The 21,807-nt window shown below is 32.4% G+C and overlaps 1 protein-coding gene across 6 annotated transcripts in view; it reads left to right on the top strand.

Moving 5' to 3' along the window:
• The first annotated feature begins 3,288 nt into the window (after positions 1-3,288).
• chd2 (chromodomain helicase DNA binding protein 2) overlaps positions 3,289-21,807 on the top strand; it is a 63,248-nt gene continuing 44,729 nt past the window's right edge. The window contains exons 1-10 of one of the 6 annotated variants that reach the window (XM_087292508.1): positions 3,289-3,436; positions 4,862-4,915; positions 5,105-5,154; positions 7,035-7,093; positions 9,392-10,768; positions 11,081-11,190; positions 15,031-15,265; positions 18,207-18,293; positions 18,611-18,672; positions 20,644-20,760. In XM_087292508.1, the coding sequence (XP_087148634.1) occupies positions 11,129-11,190; positions 15,031-15,265; positions 18,207-18,293; positions 18,611-18,672; positions 20,644-20,760 (563 nt within the window). In that variant the 5' untranslated portion in view covers positions 3,289-3,436; positions 4,862-4,915; positions 5,105-5,154; ... (1 more) ...; positions 9,392-10,768; positions 11,081-11,128. 6 annotated transcript variants of the gene reach the window in all.

The following is a 21,807-nucleotide window of genomic DNA, read 5'->3' as shown; positions in this document are numbered from 1 at the left end:
GTGTTTTCATCCTAATGTTGTTGTGTTTTCATCCTAATGTTGTTGTGTTTTCATCTTAATGTTGTTGTGTTCATGTTGCAGCATTTTTATGTTAATGTTGTTGTGTTTTCATCTTAATGTTGTTGTGTTCATGTTGCAGCGTTTTCATCTTAATGTTGTTGTTTTGCACTATTGGGCCACCGTAGGGAGGTGCCATGCAGGCCTGATCCAATTACAGTTGCTAAGAAACAGACTGTGGTATGCTGAGCCTACCAGGACAGAAATGAGCCCTTCTGCTGTACTGTACACAGCCATTTGCTGAAACACAGTGCCATTCTTTTTAAATGAAAGTATAAATATTAGAACAATTCATGCAGATACGTTACATTAATATATTATTTATAATGTAAGGGTATTGGTCTGATGCTTCTGATGTGAAGTGTGGATATTTAATTTGGACTGTTGAAACCTTTTTCTTTTTTGCGTAATGTCTGGTTTAAAAAGAGCTCTATATTGTTAGGTTGAACTCTATAAAAATTTAGCTGGTGGATAATTCATGTAATTTATTTAGACAATGTGTATAATGCAGCAGCCAATGTTTTAAGGTGAATAAACAGAAACATTTGCTAAAAAAAAAAAAAAAAAAAAAAAAAAACATGTTTACATTAATTATTTAGCAGACACTTTTCTCAACAACAAGTTGTGGAATATTAATATATTTTAAATAGAATAATTCATACATTGTTTTGATAAATATTAAATTTTTTAATAGATGTATTATGTTATTGACATGAATAACAGAAGCCTTTCTGCTTTAAACTGTCTCAAAATTTAGTTGACAATTATTCAAATGATTAAAATCATATTTAAAGAAATTTTCAAATGTATTTTATAATGTGTGTATAGGCATATTAATATATTTGTCCATATTTAAGTTGGGATAACATCAACAACTGTTGGTTAAATGTATATTTTCATTGAAAATATATCAGTATTTTTCATTCAAAAACATTAACACATGAATGTATACACCATAACTACATAAAATAAATCTCCATAAATAAATAGACATTAACCTTTTAAGGTGCACTCCTTGAAAAAATAAAAATTGTCCCACGCTTGCATTGGATAAATATACTGACACAACTCTGATAAATAGTAATAAGTAAATAAAAAAATAATGATAGCCTATAGATGAAATGTCGACCAGGTGATTACAATGCTTGTTAACTAAATAGGCTATTGCACATAACACAGTCACAGCACCTCTGTGAAGTTGGCACCCCATAAAAACAAAATAATCCCCAAAACTATGCTGTTCGTTTGTGCTGATTTGTGCCGCAAAAATGAACATTTGTGCTGGTTTGGGGTCTGAGATATTAAGTCTTTTTTTTCAGGTTAGGAACTTCTAAGAACCACAGTTCTAGAAATATTCAGCTAACAGTAGTATTTATAAATAATAAAGAGTCTATAATTAGTTTGTTTGATCATGTTGCCTTTGCCTTAAAGCTATTGTATGTTAAAAAGTATAATGCTCTGTATATCTATTTATTTTTATTTTACTTTTAAATGTTAAGCCTGGGCGAGGCAATAGCGCAGTAGATAGTGCTGTCGCCTCACAGCAAGAAGGTCGCTGGTTCGAACCTCGGCTCAGTTGGCGTTTCTGTGTGGAGTTTGCATGTTCTCCCTGCATTCGCGTGGGTTTCCTCCGGGTGCTCCGGTTTCCCCTACAGTCCAAAGACATGTGGTACAGGTGAATTGGGTAAGTTAAATTGTCCGTAGTGTATGAGGAGTGTGTGAATGTGTGTGTGTATGTTTCCCAGAGATGGGTTGCGGCTGGAAGGGCATCCGCTGCGTAAAAACTTGCTGGATAAGTTGGCGGTTCATTCCGCAGTGGCGACCCCGGATTAATAAAGGGACTAAGCCGACAAGAAAATAAATGAATGAATGTTAAGCCTCCCTTGGACAAGTGTTAAGAATTAGCAAGTCTTGTAAAACACTAAAACAAATGTATTTGGTTTGTCCCGTGTTATTGTGATGTACATATCAAATAAACAAATGACTAAAATAAATAAAAATATTGAATATGACCCATGGTTATCACTTTTTAAGATTCTCTATTTGATCCTTAACAACTGACACATTTCAGCAATAAATAATAATAATAATAATAATTGTTATTATTTTTAATTGTTATTATTATTATTAATGTTTTTATTTTAAAAATGGTGTCTGATCTGTTTACTTTTTCTTCAATATAACTTTTGATTTTTATGAATGTCATTCCCTCTTATAAGTTATAGTAAAAAAATATAAGCAAAATAGTTATTTGATGAGTTGTAATGAAATATGTAATCTTTTAAGTTGAAATGTCAGTATTTACTGTATAGTGTCAATATTTTAGGTTTGAACATTAATGCAGATTTACTTCCTGATAAGGCTATAAAACTAAACAGATTTCCTGTTTTACTTTGTTTTATGACTATAACTCCATGTAAGTTAGTGAAATCGCCTAATAAAATAAATAATTTGTACAGTAAAGGAAGAATATTTTATCCTTTATTGAAATAATAGTATCAGTGTAAAATCCACTTTAATGCCAACTCTTTTTCTTCTTGTTTAGAACTAAAATAATCCCGCTTTGCTTTAGCAACATTACTCAATTTTTTAACTTTATGTCATCCCAAACCATGAACAGTAGAACATTTATTTTATCGGTTCATATAATGAAAAAAAAAAAAATTTTTTTTTGCATTTGTTATATTAGTATTAAAATTAGTTTCAATATTCTGTATAAATATGTGTTCTCTTCTTTGTTATTATAGCTAATCTAAGCTATTTAGCCTACTTTCTTTTTAAAATGAATGTTATTCCTGAATGTAGGCTATAATCTGCACAGTAAGTATAAAAAAATATTCCAGTAGACTATATAAATTAAACTTTCGTCTTGGTTATAACCAAACAGAATTGAAGAGCTCTACATGTTGCACTGTTTTCTAAATAGACTATCATTCCTTCATATAGCATAACTATAGCCTAATTTGAACACTTTGACAAGTTTTTTATTTGTATAAAACGTGAATGCTTTGTTGTTATATCATTGGTATTTTGGCATGGAATTTTCAATATTCTAGTATAAAAATCCGCTTTCACCCTTACTGAAATGAAACATTATTATAAATCCTCAATCATGGATGCTGTGTTTCTTCTACCCAGAATGCTGCGGGGAGAGGAAGTAGTGTGTGTGACGCTGAGGCTCAGGGCTGAGCTCAGGATCAGTATAACAGCACAGGCGGAGAGAGAGATCGCGCACAGCGGAGGAGAGACGAGCTCAAGGCGGACACGGTGATGTGGAGCGGCGGAGCTGAGCAACAACACCCTAAAACCGACAAATCTCACCGATGCAATGGCGTCGACAGCTCAAGAAGAAAGAACAGATCGCAGCGGTGGCGATATGGTAAGATTTCTTTATAGGTTTGAACCTATAATCTTGTTTGAGCGCGGGAACAAGCGCACCAATATGGTGGAAAAGGAGAGCCTTCGACGAGGTGTTGTAAAATGGCCATGATGGGGCCATTGCCAAGTACTGAAAATTGGCTTTTCTTCGGTTTAATCGACGATTTTGATGTAAAAACATCGTGAAATCGTTCGGAAAACAGTGCATTGATATGTTGCAGGAAAACTGTGAAGATTTCAACTGACAGCAACGAAGAGATCCGAGGATTTAACTGTCTACGCATTTTAAATTCGCTTTGTCCTTGAGAGGACAAAATGTCCTTGTAACATTCGACAACGAAAAAAATATTTAAAACCGAAATATTGCTGTAACATTGTGTTTTTGACGCTCCATTTCCAGTCTCGACATTTTGAGTGTCTTTTGTGGATTTCTGATATTTTATTTGAATAAACAATTTTATTAAACATTTAAATGCATTTATTGTCTGTTAATTACTGAAAAATGTTTTCTTTTATTCTCGGGTGTACATTTGATTTGAACTTATTCAAAGAACATTGTGAATATGTCAACTTGCCATAGGATTTAATACATAATTTTGATGTTTTAGTTTATTTTTAGATTTTGTTATTTGGATTAAATGTAGTAGTTACATGTTTATTCATTTATGGTTCTTTTACACTTGAGAATGAACCTAAATAAACACATCCACTTGTATTTCTTGTGTTTTGTAAAATGTTTATGCTGTATTTTTCGATGTTAAATAACAGGGTGTTGGCTTTTAACCCATTGTGGCCCACAAGAAGACTTTGTTCTTTAAAAATGTGTAAAAATTTGTTTCTTTATTTCTGTTTTTCCGTTTTGCTCAGATATTTGTTTTAAGTTCATTTTTATCTCAACAGAAGAGTTTTTGATCATTAAATGTCTGAAATTTGTGCACAATTATTAATAAATATATGAAAAGGTCAGATTAAACCTGGACTTTTATTTAGTTTTTGTACTGGTTACTACTATAACTTGGATAAGACTCAACATAAAAAGCAATACTGTTTAGTTTGTTTTAAAGTGGGGAAACATTAACTTTGAAATATTGTGGGTCTTTGTTATAAACATGTATGAAATCAATTGTTCACTTTGCAAGAACAAATGTTGCGTTTAAAAAAATAATAAAAATAAATCCAACACCCACTGATGATTTTAAATAAAATAGGTTTCATATTTATGTATGTTCTTTAGTTTATGGTGTGATATATTATGTACTTTGAATAATTTTCAGCACAAATACATGGAATTTACCTTGGCTTTAGCTACAGAAATCATAGTTAATGTGAACAAACCAAATGACAAAACATTTTGAAGCTTCAGTAAATGTTACAATGCAAAGTTCTTACAATACTAATTGTCGAAAACGTATGTTTTTGTGTACAGAAGTCAAGAAAACTGGATGAAGGATGAAGGAGTTTCGTTCAGTTTTTATGACATGTAAGTGTCATTACTTTACTTAAATTTTACTGTAAACATCTTGCATTCACATTTAGCAATAATTTACTGTAAACATCTTGCATTCACATTTAGCAATAATTTACCTTATCATTGACCACCACTAGGGTGTGCTTTAAATTGAATTGTAGACTGTATTATCATTCTAACGAAGAACCTTTTGTTGTCAAGGTTCCTAATCTTCGAGATGTCTGAGAGAAATGAGGACAATGGATTTTGATGTAAGTATTTCATTTAAGGGAACCTTATAGAAATAACTGCGCCATAAACAATTTCCTGACTTTTTGTAAAAACGTTTTTTTCATTAGTTACTTTCATTTAGCCTCAAGTATTATTAAGGATTTTTACGCAATCATAATCATTTCATCTATATAATTTTCTGTTTACATAGTAATGTTCAATAAATTCAAATAAAGTCGCAGTTATTTTCATCAGAGAATATAAAGAACCTGAATTTGCTGTGCCAACCACAAATATATATTTTTAAACAAACATTACAATTGGTGTTGGAAGCTTTGAATAGAAAAGTATAATGAAGTATAAAAAATATAATTATTATTAATAATAACTTTAAACATACCCTTCAAAAATTTGACAATTTGCAGTTTTTGATAAAAAAGAAAATTAAGGTGATATCACAGAAGTATATTGGAGTAGTGTTGGAAAAATGCTATTTAGTGTCATTATGTAATATAACAAAAGGAAGGATAAGTATAAAGGCATTTCAGTTTTTTTAATATAATTGTATTTATATTTTTAATTTCACATTTCAAAACTATTTTCTCGTTTTGTTGCTTGCGAACATGGATAATACTTCACTTTAAGTAACAAATTAAACATTGTATCATACTTGTTCTCTCACAACAAATTTACTTATGAAGCAAATACAAATCTTTAACAAAAAACATTCACTTCCAACTAATTCTAGAAAAAACAGATGATACTAACATCACTTATTAAAAAAGCATTTGTACGTAAAAAACATTTCGAAAAATTTTGCACATAACTTGGCGCATTTAGAACAGGACTGATTTTTCTACTCAGCCAATCATTCAATCACATGCAGTAAATAAGGTTTTAGTTTGTTTTTTTCTACTAAAAGACATCAACATTTTTTTCTTTTGAAAAAGTTGTTCAACATTTAGTTTACTACCGTTTATCTCCCACCCATTATTTTATGTTCACTAACATTAAGTCTTCATTCAAGACTATTTGAAAGCAAAATTTATTGTTTATTTTGCTTGGGCACATTGTTATTTTTTAGGAAAACAAATCATGCAAGTTGATCCAATGAAAAAAGTTTGTTTTGGTAATCTTTAATCAAAATCTAACCATTTGCCTCTGCGGTTGGAACAGCAGTTTTTCTCTGATGTCAGTTTGACGGCTTCAGCTACAATATTCTTAACCATGCCTTTCTTACCGTTAGTTTGCTCTGAGGGAATGATGCGCAAAAAGAATGCCCCGCCCTTACGCAATATTTTGTTTTAGTTGGAAGTACACCAACATACTAAAAATAAGTTTATACAACTTCAAGTTCACACAGTCTTTAAATACAGTAAAAGATTGTTTACTTCTAGCAAAAGAAAACACAAGTTCAGTTTATCAACAGTTATCATTTCATAAGTTATCTCACACATCAATCACCTGGGAATTAAACTGACAAGCAGGAGTAACTTCGCAACACTGCAATTCCTACTGTAATTTTCAGTTAGCACTACAGCTTGTGGGAAATTAGTAATAACTTGTTTATTATTGCCAAACGACATATAATTACTCGTAAATATTACAGCTTAGTAAGCAACTCGCCCTGCTCAATTTGTGCTTTAGGCAAGAACATGAAATTGTTATATCTTTCAAAATGTTCAAACTCAGAAATTTGATATGGAGAATGTTAGACCTTGAAGGTAAAAAAGGGGGTGGGGGTTGGCAATGCTATTTAGAAGATGCAAGGAAAACCACTAAAAGGTTAAGACTTCATTCTTTCCGCTTAAAAGATATTTTGTCTTTAAACATAGGCAGTGGGGAATTATTATAATTTTTTAAGTTTAGTTTTTTTTTTTTTTTTGTATACCTCTGATCTAATTGATTTTATTTCTACCAGCAGATGAAGTTGGCTTGTAGAGGACCTTCACCAAAGTTCAAGAAAAAGAAGACTGCTCTGTAAGTCTATACAGTGTTTTTTGTATTATTAGGATAGTACTACATATGTCTGTCATGTTAGCCATTTTTAAACTCCATAGCTTTTTTAAGTGTTTTTGCTTTAAAAAATGTATAGTATAGTATAATGCATAGTAAAATATGGATTCCTAGAATTGGTTTAGTTTTGTGCAAGTAATTACAAAAGACAAAGAAAAAAAAAGTAAACTTAAAAAATAGTGCTCATAGTGGATTCTTAAGCAAAGGTGCCAGGAAGAATCGAAATGGGAATTTCATAGTAATTCCATGGAAGAACCTATTTGTTTTGGGGTCTCTAAAGAACCATGTATAGAAAAATGTTTACTATAAAGAAGCTTTTGTGAAATGGTTCTTCATGGATTCATCAATGGCAACCTTTATTTAAGAGTGTGCATCTTGGGAAAGGGCTTCCTATTACAGCTTGGAAATGTGCAAATGTTTAGCCTTTTCATTGTGTGTTGTTAAAGCCATATTTCATTTACCTGTTTTCAATATCTGAGCATGCTTGTGTTCTCCGTTCACTGGATCTTGTTTTTAGTGGAAACCTTTCTTGAGATCCATGGCTCCTTTCTTGTGGAGTCTGTTCTGCTTTTGTGTAACTTGTTTTACACATCTTTCTTGATTCTGTGCCACAATTGGCCTCCTTTTGTTTTCACTGGCTATTGCATACTTCATTATGCATTAAAGATTCCACTTGAGCCACATTTAAACTGGAATACATCACAGCATTTCTGCTTTTTCTATGTGACAAGGAGTGATGGTTGATACTTTTTCTGCTTTTGATTTTGTGAAATGCCCAGACACATCAGTGCATAAGGAATCATTTGCACATCAGTGCATGAGGAGTTTCCCCTCAAATTAAGTCATTGTTTAATTTGAGCTACCACTTAACTATTGTAATGAAACACTTGATGGAAAAAGCTTCAAAGAATTTGGAAGGAAATGATCTTAACTTCTTCATAAGGCTGCTGGCATTTTCAGTAAGCAATTGCAATGCATTCATTGAAAAAGATGCAACTTCATGTCCTCTTCATCATTTTCTCTGAAGTCTGACTTGTTCAGTGAACTTCATGCTTTCTGCTTTCCCCCTCTGTCTTTGGGGAATAAGTTTTTCTTTATCAAATTTCTGGCTTGTTTTTAGTAAAATCCCTTCATTCTAGTATTCAAATTTCATTGTCACTTCTCATTTTGGTGGTTATTAAGCCACCTTTTTGTTCTTGTTTTAGTAAAAAAAAAATCCAATGTCAGCATCCTTAAACATTTGCAACAATTTTACCGGATCATTTCCTTTGCATTTTTAAGTTCAACTCAAGTCTCACATTGTAATAACAACTTTATAACATAGTAAGGACAAACAAACAAAAGTAATTGACGTTTTTATTTATTTTAATGTTTTTTGTTGACGTCACTGGGATACAACTTTGTTCTTTGGTAATTAAGTATTAACCCTATATAGGGCACTTATTGATTATACTTATCAGAAACAAAAACCTAGTGGTTCTAGGGGTTATTACAAAACTTGTGACTGTATGACTCTGGGGAGAAAAAAAGGCCTATTGTAATAGGTCAATTAATGTATGGTTATGAGAACGTATTAAAATGCAAAAATTGTAAGAAAGTATTTTTTTTATGAAGCACATTCAGAGAAATAATAGCTAATGACAGACATATGTAGAATGGACTATTAAAATGCTTTACATATACCTATTAATTTTTAGGCTTGCTGGAATTAAAATAAATTGTGGGGCCTATCATTATAGTTTGAGTTGCAGTGTAAAGAGTAAACTTAAAAGTGAACCAAATCCAACCACTATATTTTTACTTATCAAAACTCAAGGTTTGGTAGCTTTGATAATTGAGATTATGCTTCTGAAATTGTGTGAATAGAATGTAGTTGAATTTAGTCATGCAAAAAAAAAAACAAACATGCAGTAACTGCGTAGCATTCTTGTGTTAGCATTTTAGCATCAATATGGATAATAGTGGATTTTGTTGATCACTTTGTTACACGACTATTTTATTGGCAAGATGTGCATATTAATGAAGTTGTTCTTCAGATTTACTATATGAAAGGTACCTTGCAGTATTGTCTCCAACTCTGTAATCGCTAATTGGAGAACGATGCAAAAGAATTTGGATGTAGTTTGGATTTGTAAAACAATTTAGTTTTGTCTGTAGCTGTATTATATTAGTACGTTAGCATTTTTATGAAAAGCTGTCATCGCATCTTAAGAATACATTTGGGGTTTACATGTTTCCTTCTCCTTTTTGATTTCATTTAAGAACCAATTCTGGACAGTCAAGTGGAGACTACTGCTTAATGAGGAAGATGGCGGCTCATATTTTGCTTTTGGATTTGAAAGAAAGACATTTTGTATTTTGCTATGATGTTTGAAATCGTTCGCTAATGTGCTTCAACAGTTGTATGTATTTCATGTTTTACTGCACTGTATTTGTTTCAATGAAATGCCTGTATTTTAAAACTTTAAATGCTTCCTTTTGTCTTTTGAAACGAAAAATAAAAGTCCGTGTTTGAACAATGAGTTGCCCTTATTGGATGGAAGGATTTACCTGCAACTGCACTAATAACTGTCATGGGTGATGTTTTCGAATTCTGATCTCCCCCCACTGGTTTTTAAATAATTGTCTTTGCTTTTTTTTTATTTCAGAATTACGAGGGTTTCGCTAATTATTTTTTAATTTAATCTATTCAAGAACAGACCAACAAATTTCATGCTAAATAAAAATCAACCATTTGCTCGCAAGATCCAACTTTAAAGTGTTGCTGCATTAAGCATAATTTTTTTTTTCAAATTACATGTAAATGAGTTAATTTAATTGTCTAAAATGGTGTCCAGTGTAGTCCAGAACCCATTGCAAAATGGCAGTCTGTTGTATCATTTCCTGTCTATGCAGGAAGTGAAGGCTAAAATAATATTTTTTTTATTAACATAAAGAAAGGAACTGCCTATTTAAACACCAAGTTATTCAATCACTACACTAGCAAAGCAGGACTTACTTAAGCCGATAACTTGTCAATGAAACAACTAGTTTTTATTGAAAATAAAAGGGGTGGGTCTTCGTGCATCACCTGAGCTCTGGGTAAATGGAGAGAACGTCAATCAAAGGCTAAGCTCTCAGTGCTGGGAAGGAGCTTTAGATGGCGGATGAACCTTGGGAAGGGGAGAGCGTTGAGCCTCGCAGGGCTCTCGATAGCACTTCTATCTCAACTTTGTCGAACTTTCAGTGCCTCTCGGGGCCCCTTAAACGCGCGAATTTGTTCGTTTTGTGTAGTTTAGGACTGTAAAGACGTTAAAGCGTACGTTTAGTGACTTCTTTTCGTCGAAAAACGCCGTGCTGTGTGCGTAGAGTGGCCAGTCGTTGTTTTCCCTGCCTTGCGCTGGCAGCCATGGCGGTCCTCCATTTTTAGTGCGCTCTGCTGGGCTCATATACTCTCTCTCTCACTCTCTCTCTTCATTCAAATAGCCATTGCTGGATTACCAATATTATTTTTCGTTTCGAATATTATTCCGATTGTTGTTTTAATCACAATCCTGGAATATTTTTCTTTTTTTTTGTTCTTTATGGCCAAAGTAACAAATCGGATATTTTGTCAGATGTGAATGTACTACTGCAGTCCTCCTCATGTCAATGCTATAGGTATGTTTACATTGTTTTGTCGATTTTCCTTGCTTTCATCGTTATGTTTTAATCGTCCTTTGTCTGATGACGCAGTAAGAATTTATGCATGTGGCTCTGTGAATGTATTGCCTTGAAATGCCATCGACACATGGATATTTGACATCGAGTACAGTCGAGCAGGTGTCATTACGATTCCGATGCTTTTAACTTCAGGAGTATTGGAAATATTTATTTATTGTCGAATTATCCGAATTTAGTTGAGCCTTCTCCGCCTATTGCTACGGCATGACTTTGTTTTTTATGGTTCGTCCCACTTTGAACTTTTGACAGTTTATACCTGGACTAAAGATCATCTTTAATAAATACCAGAACAACAACATGATGAAGAATAAGAGTAAAAAGCAAGAAGACGAAGGCTCGACTCAAAGCAATGCTTCCAGGTACGATGTTTCCTTTTTTTCTTCTCTTTTTTAAAACTTGTCTTGATTGTTTACCTTTACAAGCATGGTTGATCACCTGTGCAGAAGTTTAAACCACAATGTCTGTAAATTTAGATGAGTTTCATACAGTTGACCTTGGGATAGATGTATAGCCACACCCTGATTTTGTTTGATTTTCTAAAAAGTGTATACAAGGCCTATAGGCCTTTTTCTCCAGTTTATACAAGAGATGCAGTGTTTTATACAGATTTGAAATCTTTATACTGCTGTAATATTTTTCATATAAAGTCATGCATGAAATGACCTTGTTTGATTAGCATGTGCTGCATTGCACCACTGTTTAGGGTTAATGATATTTTAAACATTTTGACATTAAATCAGAGTTTAGAATTTGAATGTTGTAAATTGATGTTTGTTTTATACACATTACCTGTTTGGTCTAATTTCCTGAGATATTTGAATGAAATCCATTTCACATGAATAAAATGTTTATAGCAAGCTGTTTCATTTATAGTGAAATTTTGTTTTTGCATTGGCACATTTGAATGTTTAACATGTCAATTTATTTTTAATTATTTGTTGACAAATGAGAAATATTTAACTTTTTGTTAATACTGACAAGCTGTTGCATATTGCATAGTTTTAAATAACTTGTTTTTAAGTGTTTTATTAAAGGTAAAAAAATCCTTTAGTATTTGATTTAAAGGTCACATATGTGACATTAAATAGTTGTAGTCATTCTTTAAAAACTTTATGGGCTGAACTTTTATGAGACCCTTAATGGCAGGGGTATACTACCTCATAACCAAATTAATGCAATACTATCCCAGTACTCATTCAGGTGTTCCAATAATCAAACCTATTGGAATGATTGACTGTTAGAGCACAGTGTAAAAAATTAATTATATTTTATAAATAATATAAATTATAGTTTTATTCATATTTACTTTTTAAGAGGCCTTTAATTGTTAAAATTATAATTTATCATTTTTAAGAAATGCATTTTTACAAAGATTTTTTAAACTACAGAACTGTGTAAAATAAGTATATTTAAGAATTCATTTTAATTTATTAGTTTTATTCATATGTACTTATTGACTTTTGTTAAAATTGTCATTTTAATAATTTTCAGTGATATTTAAAAAAACATATATTTGAACTTCAGAACTTAAGACCACTTTAAAATGTTAACTATTATCTTGTACATTACCACTAATGATACTAAAGTAAAATAAAAAGCTTTCTCTAATGCAGATATACATTTTAATAAGTATAATTTCCAGCAAAAAAAAAAAAAAAAAGTTTTAAAAAGCTTTGTCAGTCTGTTATACAAAACACAACTACAACTTTACTGTTAAATTGTTAAAATAAATAAATAAATACTTGAAACTATTTGAGTAGTCAGTATTGTTTTGGGCTTTATATTAACCTTTGCTAGTCATAATTTAGGATAACAACATAAGTTATACAAAAAGCAATATAAGTGATGTTTTAATCATGGATTATTTGAAGTTGACTTTTTAACCTTCACACTGCCTTTTCTCTAATTTGTTTATACTTTTTTACCAAGACCTCATCAATAAAGGTTAATCTTAAAGTTGCACATGATGTTTTAATGTTTGTACTTCATATGACATGGCCATTTTTCATTTATTTCATGGTTGTGTGGGTAAGAATTTCCTTGTAACTTCCACTTCAGTTCCTGCTCTGACACGGAGTCTAATTGAAAAAAATTTTGAAGGTGATTTATCATTCAATATTGCACACATTGCTAATGTGACAATGTATAAGCAATCATGAATTTACAGCACACAAGATTACATTCATCCAGTTTGTCAACAATGTCTTCTAGAAATTCTAAATCAGTTCTGTACCCTCAAAAGCACATTTTTACTGATGTTTAACTGTGGCAGCCATTTTATGTGTGCTCCTAAAAGAAACAAGAGCTGCAAACATGCTAGATGTGAGATTTTTCTTGCCAATACACTTTATCAGAGGTTCTCAAATGCTTTATATTACATACAGAGCACTTATTTGTTTCATTATTGTACAAGAGTGATTTCATTAAATGGCTGAAAGTCCTCAAAGGCACAAAATGGCTCTTGCTTTGTGCTGCATAGCTTGTATTAGTTGCTGCATTACATAAAAGCTTCTTGGAACTACAGGAACCGGAAACGGAAAGTCTTCTGGGGGTCACGTGGTCTCAGTGAATTCTCATTGGCTCTTTTCCGGCCTAGCAATAAGCAGCCAATGAGATTTCAACTGAGGGGATAGATCCGCCCATTCGTGATGTCAGCACCCATATATGGACAGTCTGGCTGCTTTGTCAGCAGCTGTTTGGCTCGGTGGACACATGACGGCTGCTAATTTCTGTACTCTGCTCGCTTTCAGGTTGCATTATGGCTTCCATGCGTGTCATCTGATCGAATTATATGAACAATACACGAGGTTTTAGAAAGCCTGTTTTTTGTGTGAATTAGTGATGATGCAACGGAGTATCTAGTAGATTTTATAGCGTCGTCTTTGCTCTATTTTTTTAAACCATATAAGGAAGATGATTTTGTTTCATTTATAGTAAGAGGGGCTGGGCTTGTTTAGGAAGAAGTCCTTGCATTTAATTTTAGGCCTAAAGGGCAAAGGACAGCAGAAGTGGTCTGACACAAAATGCCAACTTCAAGATGATGCAATATATTTGCTGTATGATTTTGGAAACATAATTTTTTTTGTGTAAAACTATATCATGACGTCCAAACGTAAAGATGTTTGTATTTTCTTCGTTTCAGCTGCTCAGTCTGAATGTAAAACAAAATATAATACTACCAAACATTGAATAAAACATGATATACAAATATGGGAAAAAAGAGAAAGTTGTCGTTTTTTTTTCCTGGATTTACTGGATTAATTTAATGTTAATTGCTAAAACAAAAGTTTTAATTAAAATATAATTTAGTGCATTGCTCCTCAAAAATTGACAGTTTTTCTAAATTAAAACTACAAAACAAAAAATAAAAAATAAAATAATCAGAAGTTAAAAAAAAAAAAAAGTATCCATGTTTTAGGTATTTTGACCCTTCTTGTTTTGCGCTTAAAGCTAAGTTGGCAATACAGAAGTTTTGTTTAAGAGTATATATATTTGTGTGAATTTATTTGTACTGTTCTGTAAATTAAAGGTCATTTCAATTTGCAGGTGTTGTTCGTGTCTGTTTGCTATTTATTTTAAACAAGGGCTGTTATTTACAGTTCAGTGCACTCAGGTTTTTCAGGCAATGTTTGTATTGGAATTCTCACCCCCATCCCTAAATCATTGGAATGCTGTTTTTTAGAAAAGGACAAAGTCTCAGCATGCTTTCAGTCTACATTTCATTGTTTGACCGACTAAGATAATTAGATTTTACCTAAAAGAAGGACCTGTCAATTTAAAATTAGCCAACTAACTGTGAAAAGGGGATATTTAAATGGAAAAAAATCTATAAACACTGATTTAAAGAGTCTTTACTGAAATAAAATATATATTCCATAAAGCCTTTATAATTTTTTCTTCTGAAGACCATTGGGAGATATTTGTTGGTTTTAATTATGATCTCACTTCATTTGGGTCAAAGTACAAGACATAAAGTAAGACTAAATGTGTTTCCCAAATCTCTTCATATTTTAAAAGTGATATTTAAAAACTTGTTTGGGAATATTAAGAACTTTTTTCAGTTTGATCAAAAGGAATAGTACAAATTCTTGTCTTGTTTGAATAAACCTTAATGAATGAGATTTTAATGAATCTTTAATTTTAGAACCAATTATTGTGATTTTACTGGTTTCTCAAAATGCCCGTCTTTAATGTTATAGCAACTCAGCATCCGAGGAATCCAACCGCTCTGGGTCGGAGTCTGGAAGTCAGTCGGAGAGCGAGCAGGGCAGTGAAAAAGCTCAATCCCGGCATTCTGAATCCAACAGCACGTCTGATTCTGAGAGCCACTCTGAGTCAGGCAGCGAATCCAATGGGTCCAAATCTCATCAGAGCTCAGCGCAGGTCAAAGACAAACCTGTCAGGAAGAAAGACAACCTGGCGGATGTGAAGAAGGTACACAAAAAGGCCAGTCTGATCATTGATATTAACCCCTGAACTATCACACTCTTTTTTTTTTTTGACCTAGAAGTGAAAACTATTTGAAGATTTAGTTTAATAAATATTCCCTGATATAGTTTACTGATGCCCATGTCATTCAAGATGTTAATTCTTTTTTTTCTTTAGTTGAAATTAAGGTTTTTGAGAAAACATTTCAGGATTTTTCTACCTGTAGAGCAGGGGTGCCCAAACTTGGCCCTGGAGGATCGTTGTCCTGCAAATGTTAGTTCCAACCCCAGTCAGACACACCCGAGTTCGTTAATCAAGCTCTAAAAACATCCATTCAGGTGTGTTGAGGCAAGTTGGAGCTAAAATCTGCTGGACACCGGCCCTCCCAAGACCAAGTTTGGACACCCCTGCTAAAGAGGAATTATATAAATTTCAGTGAAGCTTTACATGAAGTTCAGAGCGCTGAGCATCATGAAAGCCTACTATATGGCGAAAAATCCTTGAGTGTTTTCCTCAATAGATAAAATAAATGACCAGGTTGAATTACAAGGCTGTGAGTAAATTATCAGGAAATTTTAATTCTGCAAGTAAGCTAAACCTTTAAATGGCAGATCTTCAACACTCTGGAGCACAATGTTGGTCTCTTTTTTCAATGAAGACAGTTTATCTGGGGTGCGTTTCTCAAACTCGAGGCTGAACTATCATAGTATGAAGTATCAGTTGGGAAAAGAACGATGAAGTGATAAGTGTTTCCCCAAAACCATAGTTTCTCTGTCGCAGATCCATCGCTTGAACCACATTAGTTATAACGTAAAGTGCCATAATGATGCTCTAAACATGGTGGAGCCACTCATTCTTTAGAGAAGAACCCCATCATTTCTTTGTGCAAATTATATTGTTTCACAGGCATTAAAAAAATCCAATATTAGCTTTGGTAAAAACATGCACTCTTTTTAATGATATTTAAAATTAATGTAAATGGCACATATAGGGCCTGTGTTTCCTTTACAAATATTATTGAGAACGTTACATATTCTATTCTAAACATAAAATCACTTACTAAAGCTAACACATATTCTAATACTATATATAAATTATATGAATAAATAAATAATGAGGCTGTTAAGAAATAAAATTTATTATTAGTAAATGAAAAAAAATCATACTTTAATTATTAATATCATTATTATTAAGTGGGATATTGTTTATTTTTTGAAAAGTTTACTTTTACAGTTTGACATATGCAAACCACTGCAGAAATGTTCTTTCCAACAGGCCCATGTCATATACAGTACAGATACTTAATAAATAACTTAATAAATAAGTTTTTTTGTTTTCACAAGCTTTGGAGACATAACATAAATTCCGCTTTTAAATAATAGGTCACCTGTAGCTTTTGCCATGAGCCCTGGCTGTGTTCAAAATGACATCAATGTTTTCAAGGTGCACTGCGACGGGAGCGCAATTGTAAACAATGAAACATGATTATGTAAACATAATTCCAAGTTTAAATATTAGAATGTTGTAAATGAATAGGGAATAGCGGGGATAACAGGAAATAGAACACAGCTAATTACAGCTCTAGAGCATACAAGTTTGCGATGCAGTTTGCAAATCTTCGTTTGAACAATGGATTTGGGAAATGTCAAATCAACTAACTATGTTTGTTACGACCCAACTTGCGACTTTATGTGGCTAACGATGGTTTTCAGAAACGCACCCCTGGCTGTTTCTGCAGATTTTTTTTTTACTCATTTATTTTTTTGCATGTAGATTGCTGCTGCAGAGTAATAGCCTGCATTTGTTATACTCTTGTAGTTATTTAGCAAATAAATACATTTACAAATTAATAATCCAAAATTAAATGTGTATGAGATACAAATAATAGTAAAAAACATATAGATATGAAAATATTATTTGGTGTCTATATACAGTGTTCAGCATAATTGAGTACAGCCCATTTTGAAAATGAATATTTTTCTCCATTTCTCAGTGAATATAGGTATGATATAAAGTAATATGTAGGTAAATTGTATTTTGGTGCATTTACACAAAACTATTTATTAAAAATATATATTTATTAAAATAATATTTTAGTCACCAAACATATTAATAAATTGAAAGATTATACAGTGAAAATTAATCAAAATATTGCATAAAACAATTTCAACCTACAAAACTACATTTTTTTCAATTTTTTTGCTTCCCTTGATATTTCCTCTTTTTTTTTTTTTAAACAATTTAAATATTCTTCTAGAACATAAATTTGGGTGTACTAGTTTTTTGACAGTTATCGTAAGTTATTTTGTTAAATAAACTCCAGATTTGGCTTCAGTACTGACTAATCTTTTGTATATGAACAAATATAATAATGTATACACTCAGAAATGAAGGTACGCATGTTGTCGCCGGGGTGTTACCTTTTCAAAAGGTACAAATTTGTACTTAAAGGGTCCATATTGGTACCTCAAACATATATTAATACCTAAACATTTTATGAGGGACACTTTTGTTCTTTTTAGGTACCAATATGCACTCTTGAGGTATTAATATGAACTTTTTAGGTACAGATTTGTATCTTTTGAAAAGGTACCACCCCAGTGAAAGCTTTCCTTTACCTTTCCTTTTCCTTTCCTTTTTTACCTTTATTTCTGAGAGTGTAGCTTCCTATTAAAAATATGAATTTAAAAGATACATTTGTGAGGGGTGTACTTATATATGCTGAGCACTGCATATCTGCATAATATATTAAGCACACATATTATTAAAATGCAAACTTTTATTTTGGATGTTATTGCAATTAATTATTTAGTAGCATCAAAGTAGATAGCTTGCTTGCTATTATTGTCATAATATTATGGTTTAAAATATGTAAGTGCAAATGTCTGACAGGTGACAGTTAATTGGTTGCAAGCTTTTAAAAAGAATTTCTCCCTGCTTACCGTAGATGTGGGAAGAACATCCTGATGTTTATGGTGTGAGAAGATCCAGTCGCAGTAGACAAGAGCCTGCACGCCTTAATATTGGAGCTGAGGTAAATAATAATTCAACCCTGACCTCTAGTGGTTGCTTTCAGTCTTTCACATCCTCATTTCACACTCGCAGCGAGTTGACGATCAGCAGGTTCTGCTTCTGAAGGAATTATTACAGTCATGGTTAATTAGTGGAGCATAAACACTCTATGTTTGGATTCGGAAGTGATCAGGCTTTGCAGTCTTGACTTGTGTAAACATAACCCTGTGTGCTGAAAGCTTTGTTTTCTTGAGTAATCTAAAACATTATGCTCTCATGCTGTTTGATCTAGCTTGTTCCTTGTATTCTAAATGGATTTTCATGGGTTTTAATTTTTAGGGCAGCAGTGATTCAGAGGGAGAAAGTTCCAAACGAAAAAGCTCTCGGCAGAAAAAGAAAGAGTAAGTGTAATGGAAGTCTACAAACAGGTCTCTCGTCCAACTTTTTCCATGTGTATGTATAGATTTGTTGTGCTTATGATTTCCTTTTAGTCTTCATGAATGTCAGTATTTATAAAACATACATTTGTATTCATCATTTATGTTTTTGCATGTGTCAAATGTCTTTGCTGTTTTTATCATTGTTATTTTGAACATTAAATACGGAAAACATCCAGTAAATGCCATTCAGTGTAACAGTAGTTTAGACTATATACCAAAATATCTTGTTAGGCATATTTATAACAAGGAAAATGTGATATGTGACATTAAAAGGGTCTATTAAAGGATGACAGTGCAGCTCAAATACTCGTTTATGGATGTTTTTAACAAGAATGTGGCGATACATTTTATTAGTTTTCTATTTGTATGATTAGTAAACGTAATTGTACATGTATACATCTATACCAAGAGTGTCCAAACTTGTACCTGCATGTTTTAGCTCCAACCCAAATTAAACACACCTAAACCAGCTAATCAACCTCTTTCCAGGTGTACTAGAAACGTCCAACTGTGCAGGGCACCGGCTCTCCAGGATTGAGTTTAGACACCTGTGATCTATACTTTGTATTATAGCACCTTTATCAGACTCTTCTTTTTATTCCCATTTTTGAGTGTCATAAAAACACATGACTATTCTCATTTTGCTATTTGAGCAATGGGGATGCCAAAAATGTTGTACTTTCCAATAGACCCTTCTGGGTTCGTTTTCAAAATTTCTGAAAATTCAGTTGGATAAACTTAGAGCGCAGTGACACACTTGCACACGCATCGCGCAGCACCCATAGTTAAACTCACAGCGGTTTATTATCACACTTTTATGTCAGCAAGAACAAACAGAAGCATTGTCTGATTGACAAGCAGCAGCTTTTAATGTTCAAAAGATTTAAAAACGCCAAATGGAATGAATTTATACCCTATTTAGAAAGTAAAACACTCTAATAGGTGGTGCAGTGTGTGGGTTAGAGGAGGGCTGTTGTGGTTCTGTGACTGTTGGTGTTGGTTGCATGGTTAACTGTTATGAGGGTTAAATTAACTAGGTTAATTTCGATTTAAATAAAAAAAAAATATATAGTTATCTAATATTTTTGTGGGTTTTTTTTTGTGCGTTTGGGCTGGTTTTGGACAGCTTTTGGGCTGGAAAAAGTCTGCTATATCTGGAAACACTGTTCCTAAGTTTAGCCAACTATTATGACTTCTGCTTCTGACAAACTTGGATGTGTGCAAAAGGTCCATTTGTCATTTTGAAATTTTTATATTTTGCGTCAAACAACTATATTAATGCATTTCTCATAAAAAAGTATTTAGTCGTTTCGAAAATCACTTTCCTTTATTTACATTTTGTTTTATCATTTTAATATGTACAGGTTATAACAATTATATCTGTTACACTGAATGACGATGAAACATATATTTTTAAAATGTAGTACATCAGTTTTGAGTAGACTTTCCATCAATAGTTTAAGATCTGTATGTTTTTTTTTTTTTTTTTTTTGTAAAATGTAAACTTCTGTTTAACAGCGGTGCATTAAATTGATCAAAAGTGACAGTGAGGGTATTTAGAATGTAACAATTTTGTAAATAAATGCAATAATTAATAATTATTCTAAATAATTATAATAGTAATTATCATTAATAATTATTATTAGGATAGACACCAATATTAGATTTCTGAAGGATCATATGACACTAAAAGCGTTGTAAAAAAAAAATTAACCATCATAGTTACTTTGTAAAATAAATTCACAGTATTACACTTACTGTATTTCTAATAAAAAAAAAACAGTCTTGGTAAAACCCAAACCTTTTTAAATGCTAGTATAAATGTGTGCGGAGCAAAAAATGAAACGGACAGACTTTCAGCTTCACGTTTGGTCAGCAGTTAAAGCTATTAGACGTCCAGTAGATGAACCTGTGGTATTTCTGTGTTGAAAGAAATACCTGGAAAGATGATGACTCAAATGACGAAGAGGATGTTGAGGAAGAGACCAGCAGTTCAGAGAGTGAGCAGGAAGAGAAAAAAGTTAGATCCAGACGACTTCCTGCTAGAAGGTAAGAGTGTAGCGATGCCTGGCCTTCAGACAGCACATCTTGAAAAATAGGAGGCTGTCTTAATAAACGCAAAATGATGAGCAAATCATGGGCTCTTTTTAATTAAAATGCTTGGCTAAATAAATGGTGGTAATATTTATTATTTTTTGGCTCTCTCATAAATTATCGCATGGATTCTAAATTGATAAGGCATATATTCTGATTCTGGCATAATGATTTTTGGTTGGAGTCAAAATTATAAGCCCTCCTGTGAATCTTTCAAATATTTTCCAAATAATATTTAACAGAGCAAGGAAAATTTCACAGTATTCCTCAAATATTTTCTCTTCTAGAGAAATTGTATTTTTTTTTATTTCAGCTACAATAAAAGCAGTTTTTAATTTTTTTTCAAAAGCTATATTAAGGAGAAAATGATAGCCCCTTTATATATATTTTTCGATTATCTACAGGTCAAACAATTCTTATACAATCACTTGCCTAATTACCCAAATGCCTAATTACACTAACCTAGTTAAGCTTTTTACTGTCACTTTAAGCTGAATACTAGTATTTTGAACAATATCTAGTAAACTATTGTAGATGTATACACTAGATATCGCATACAGACCCTGAGCGTACGTCAGTAGCGCTGCCATATTTGTACAGTGCTCTCAGGACAAAAGTCATTCAGCAACACTTAGTCAAGACTAAAGTCAATGTGAAGATGCTGGACTTTAGCGCTGTGTGCGGGTGTAATAACGAGCAAACAAAGAAAACAAAGCACAAAGGCAGAACAGTTCATACTGTAGGTAAGATTTCATTTTTTGATGCTTTTTATGTTACGAACTTTCGTGTTAAACAGGTAACGTTATTGATGATAATGGAGTCACTTACTGCACTAACGATAAGGCGAAGTAGCACCAAGTCACATTTAATACTTGGCTTATGCTAGTTTTGTTGAACAAAATGAGCAAACAATGTAAATTAAATATGACAACAAGACGCTGCGGTGCTTGAAACTTTTACTATTGTCGGCTAAGTGAACAAGTCGTTCATAAGTGGGATTCA

The sequence above is a fragment of the Danio rerio genome, chromosome 18 (genome assembly GCF_052040795.2).
Source record: "Danio rerio strain M-AB ecotype USA chromosome 18, GRCz13ab, whole genome shotgun sequence".
NCBI lineage: Eukaryota > Metazoa > Chordata > Actinopteri > Cypriniformes > Danionidae > Danio > Danio rerio.
The sequence above is the reverse complement of the archived record's forward strand: the minus strand, read 5'-3'. Positions and strand labels throughout refer to the sequence as shown.